Source organism: Vicia villosa, linkage group LG6 (genome assembly GCF_029867415.1).
Source record: "Vicia villosa cultivar HV-30 ecotype Madison, WI linkage group LG6, Vvil1.0, whole genome shotgun sequence".
NCBI lineage: Eukaryota > Viridiplantae > Streptophyta > Magnoliopsida > Fabales > Fabaceae > Vicia > Vicia villosa.
Genome location: NC_081185.1, coordinates 84,990,102 through 84,994,777, shown reverse-complemented (window position 1 = coordinate 84,994,777; position 4,676 = coordinate 84,990,102). Strand labels below are relative to the sequence as shown.

At 33.7% G+C, this 4,676-nt stretch overlaps 1 protein-coding gene across 1 annotated transcript; it reads left to right on the top strand.

The window, feature by feature from the left end:
• The first annotated feature begins 1,804 nt into the window (after positions 1-1,804).
• Positions 1,805-4,420, top strand: LOC131611803 (uncharacterized). The gene is made up of 5 exons (XM_058883669.1): positions 1,805-2,500; positions 3,518-3,575; positions 3,657-3,774; positions 3,867-3,984; positions 4,225-4,420. Exons 1-5 carry the CDS (start codon positions 1,988-1,990, stop codon positions 4,276-4,278), a joined length of 861 nt encoding a protein of 286 aa, XP_058739652.1. The 5' UTR covers positions 1,805-1,987; the 3' UTR covers positions 4,279-4,420.
• Positions 4,421-4,676: the final 256 nt, after the last annotated feature.

The window sequence follows — 4,676 nt, the reverse complement described above, 5'->3', positions numbered from 1 at the left end:
CTGCTGGTAAAGAAGCAGAATGGCTAAGGAACTTGGTATATGATATTCCGATATGGCCTAAACCGATATCACCAATTTCTATCCGTTGTGATAGTAGTGCCACATTGGCTAAAGCATATAGTCAAATATACAATGGAAAGTCTAGACATTTGGGTATTAGACATAGTATGATTAGGGAATTAATCATGAATGGGGTGATATCTATTGAGTTTGTTCGGTCGCAACAAAACTTAGCTGACCACTTGACGAAGGGGTTAGCAAGAGACTTAGTGAAGAAGTCGGTAATTGGGATGGGATTAAAGTCCATTTAAATCTATTAGTTATGGTATACCCAATTCCCTTCTAATACAACGTTAGAAGCAGAATTCAATGTGGAAAGATCATAGTTAAAGATTGGAGCAATTGTGTTTATCTTCCCAAGGTATGTGCTCAGACCTGCAAGTGATGGCTAGGTTGAAGTATATGTTCTTAATGGTTCTTTTGAAAAATTGCTAATGCAGGTGCAAGATTAAAAGGATCACCTATGTGAGCATGAAGTTTTGCCGCTTCAAGAAGCTTGGACTTAGCTTCCTATATGCTTATTAATGGATAAAGACACATGGCTTGTAAAGTGTCAAGTATGAATAGTAGAGTATTGTAAGAAACATATGTGTACTATATCTTTAGATATTCAAATGGATTGACGGGTTCAATCATTATGACACCCCGATTTTCGAATATTTGAAATGTGTATTTGTACTAAGATGAAAATTCAATCGTAAGACATTTTCTTCTATGCAATTGTTTGATCGTTATACCTGTAAGTAAATCAAGGATTATACTAAAATGGGGGGGAGTTTGTTGGTGATTTTAGTATCATCAATGTATTTTGGTAGTAATGTGATTTACTTTAGGCCAATGCAATTATGCGTTAAGTTTGAAACGAGTTAGGGTAGTGTGGAGTGCACGCTCGTCGAGCCAAACGTGTAATTGAATATGAATAATAGAAACCGGGTTCCAAGGGGCGTAGCCCCTGGCGGGGTGCGGGGCAGCGCCCCGTTCGAAAAATTCGTTTGAATAGTTGCACCCTTTCCCAACGGACATAACAATTCGTTTGAATAGTTGCACCTGTTCCCAACGGACATAACAATTCGTTTGAATAGTTGCACCCGTTCCCAACAGACATAACTGTTTTCCGAAAAGGTGTGTCTGTTCGTTTCTATTATTGGTCTCCTATATAAGGAGTCTTTTGGTCTCGATTTGGTACACGAAAAAATATACTTCCTCTACATTCTGATCTGTTCTCCATTGTCAGAAACAGATTGTTCTTAGAGAATTATCCCCGCAAAGATTTCGTGAACCCAGACAAGAATAGGGTCGAAATACTTTGTTCGGAAAGTGAACGAACACGATTCTTGAAGATATCCAGGATTATCATACCTATATCTAACAATGATCTTATACTATAAATAACTTATATAGTTGTTAAACATTTCTAAATAAATTTATAAATTATAAATTATAACTTATATAGTTGTTAAACATGTCTAAATAAATTTATAAATTATAAATTATAAGTTCAAAAATATATTTAATATATTTTTGAACTTATAATTTATATAATTTATAAATTCAAAAAATATATTTAATACATTATTAAATATATTTTTGAACTTATAATTTATAATTTATAATTTATAAATTTATTTAGACGTGTTTAACAAATAACAACTATATAAGTTACTTATAGTATAAGATCATAAGTATCAAATAGTATATATTTATGGGAGAGCATTAAATAGAAAATATTTATGGTAAGAATTAAACCACACGACGTCGTTTATCGTTGCTCATATCAAACTTAAATTCAAATTTCCCTACCCGCGTTCACCATTCACACTTCAAATTCACATTGCCTCAACAAATGAAGATTCATCTTCTTCCCGATTCAAACTCCTCATCAAAACCCTAACAAAATTTCCCAATTCCAAACCCTAAATCTCCTCAAATGTCATCACCAATCACATATCCAGTAATCACCGACGACAAAGATCTCGACGACGCCGCATTATGGGCGATGATCGACTCCGCCTCCGCCTCACATTCTTCCTCCAAGCACAAACCACTCGCAATCAAATACCATCACAACCGCCAATCACCTTCTCCAATCACAAATCACTCACCACCGCCTCCACCGTCAAAGTTTCCGAAATACTCTAATAATATCACTGACAGTGGCGAAGTTGTTCAAGATCCTTGGCCTTATGGACCGCCGAGGAAGATCGCAAGAATCTGCAGTTCGAGCTCCTGTGAAACTAGTCCTTTAGCTATAGTTCAAACTGCACAGAAGACGCCGACGGCAATGGTTTATTCGTCACCGGAGATCAGAAAAGTTAACGAGGTATCGCCGCGGTGCTTTGGGAGGAATGATGAAGAGAGAGATAATGGGATGCGGCATAGCTTGTCTGGAATGTTTCCTACGGTTTCTTTGTTTAAGGAGTATCAAAATGCAGCTATGGCGGTAAATACTCTCATTCATTTGCTTTGCAGTAGACTCCAATTATTTGCAGTAAACATGATATTTAATTTTCATATCATATAACAGATTTATTTTCCTTCTCACAATTAGTTAGGATATGGAATTAATCTTTATGTTAATCTTAAACTATGATAAATGTTTTAAATAACAGCCGCAATTTCGGTGTACATGTGTTACGATACTGATTGATTGCGGTCGTCGCTATGTGAATTAACCACCATTTGTTTTAAATATAGAAACAGTGAATAATGGTATCTACATACCGATACCGTTTTTGAGGTAGCGGACCGGTTTCTAAAATCTATTAAACACATCGAATTACTATAATGAAATGAATAGTGCTAACTATAATGATAAATTGACAATTACTTTCACAAATTTCAATTAAGCAGTTAAAATTTTTTTTTTTCTGGAAAACTGCTTGCTGAGTACTGCTCATTGTTACTAATGACATTTTGTTAAACCAACACAACCATTGTGCTACATAACCTTATTACCAATTGATTGTATAACATAATGAATTGATGATAACTTATTCAGTGATAGTGGTAATAAACTGATGGTAGCTTATTCACAGTGATACCCTGTATGGTATTAAACTCATCAATTAATCTCTTAAAAAAGGAAGAGAAACTGCTGTCACATTCTCATTAACTGGTCATAACATATACTTAATAAATTTTGCCGGTATTACTTAGAAATTTTCTAAGGAGTATAAACTGTATTCCTTAGGATTAGAAAATTTTGCCTGCAAAAGATTAAAAAAGACATAACTTGTTGATGTGGTTACAATACTGACTATACCACCATGTTTTAAGAAAATAGTTAGCTTCAAAATCATTTTGACACGTAACCTTGATAAATTAACTCATGATATAAGCTTTGTCTATATTACATATCCTAGCTAGCTGAAATCATGTTTTCCTGATTTCCATAACTTACTGGGACTGGCCCTTCTCTGGATAAATTCAAGATCTTTATTGTGTGTTCAATGGACAGATTTTGGAGAAAAGTGATTACACTTTGATTTCGGGGAATCCTTACATTAAAAAGACAGGTAAAGTACAGAGTTTGTCTTCATTCTTAACTGTTAAAACAAGAAAGTAGACATTACTTGGCGCACATGTTTCTTTTATAGGTTGGAGAAAGATTTCTTGTTATTTCAATATTTCTTACGAAATTAGAGACAAGAATATTGAGTTCGACGGGGATCGCAATGTTCAGCGAGCTGAGTTTGTCATTCGTGCACACATGCAGTATGTTTCGTTTTTGTTAATTTTTCATCCAAATGATCACTATTCTAACCTCTAGATAATCTACTGTCGCTATTGATTTTTTGCTACACTAGGGGTGGCAGGTTCTCAGATGGATGGGGCTCTTGTGATCGACGTGAAAAGAGATTTCAGAAACCAAATCATGATGTACCAAGCACAGCCGAAACTAGAGCCAAAAATAAAGCTTGTCAAGTATGTCATATTATCTATCATGTTATGCTATTTTTGAATTTATTTCAACCATTTGGTTTGTCCTTCAATAGGCTCTAGTTTCTTCTTTCTCATATATAAATTGAGTAATTGCAATTAAAAATTGTATGCTAAGTTGGATCATTGTAACATGTTGAAAAATTATGCTATAACTAATCATGCAAAGTTATGAATTATTTTGTATACTAAGAAAGATCATTGTAAATGTTGATACTTTTACAGGACCTACTAGGAATTGGGGAATATCGACCAGGTGCAGCAAGTCAGTTTCGGTGACATGATTATTGAAGATTTTTGTTACGATTTAACATGACCTAATATTTGTTGAGGTATAAAGTTAACAGAAAATAAGTTGTATAAGAAATGAATTTTTCTTATTTCTTTGAATGCATGATGAATAGTTATAAATCCTAATAAAACTGTCATTTAGCATGTATTTTGATGGAACTCCAAAATCCATTCTAAGAAATTAAGTAAAGAAAATATATCAATGTAAAGGATTCAATAGATGAATAAAGAGAACAACATAAAAAAGAATGAATTTCAATTTACTCCTTTGCAAAATTCCTTTGTGGAGATGACTCCCTCTGTCTAACCATAATGATACATTTAATATTCTAACATAATGGATACAAATGGTTAACATCACTATTTATACTAATAAGATATATTTA

Excerpts from the sequence above, each read along its gene's own strand:
- LOC131611803 (XM_058883669.1), top strand. The coding sequence starts at position 1,988 with ATGTCATCACCAATCACATATCCAGTAATCACCGACGACAAAGATCTC. Across the intron at positions 3,775-3,866 it reads GTCATTCGTGCACACATGCA|GGGTGGCAGGTTCTCAGATG; the intron begins GTATGTTTCGTT and ends TTGCTACACTAG. Across the intron at positions 3,985-4,224 it reads CCAAAAATAAAGCTTGTCAA|GACCTACTAGGAATTGGGGA; the intron begins GTATGTCATATT and ends ATACTTTTACAG.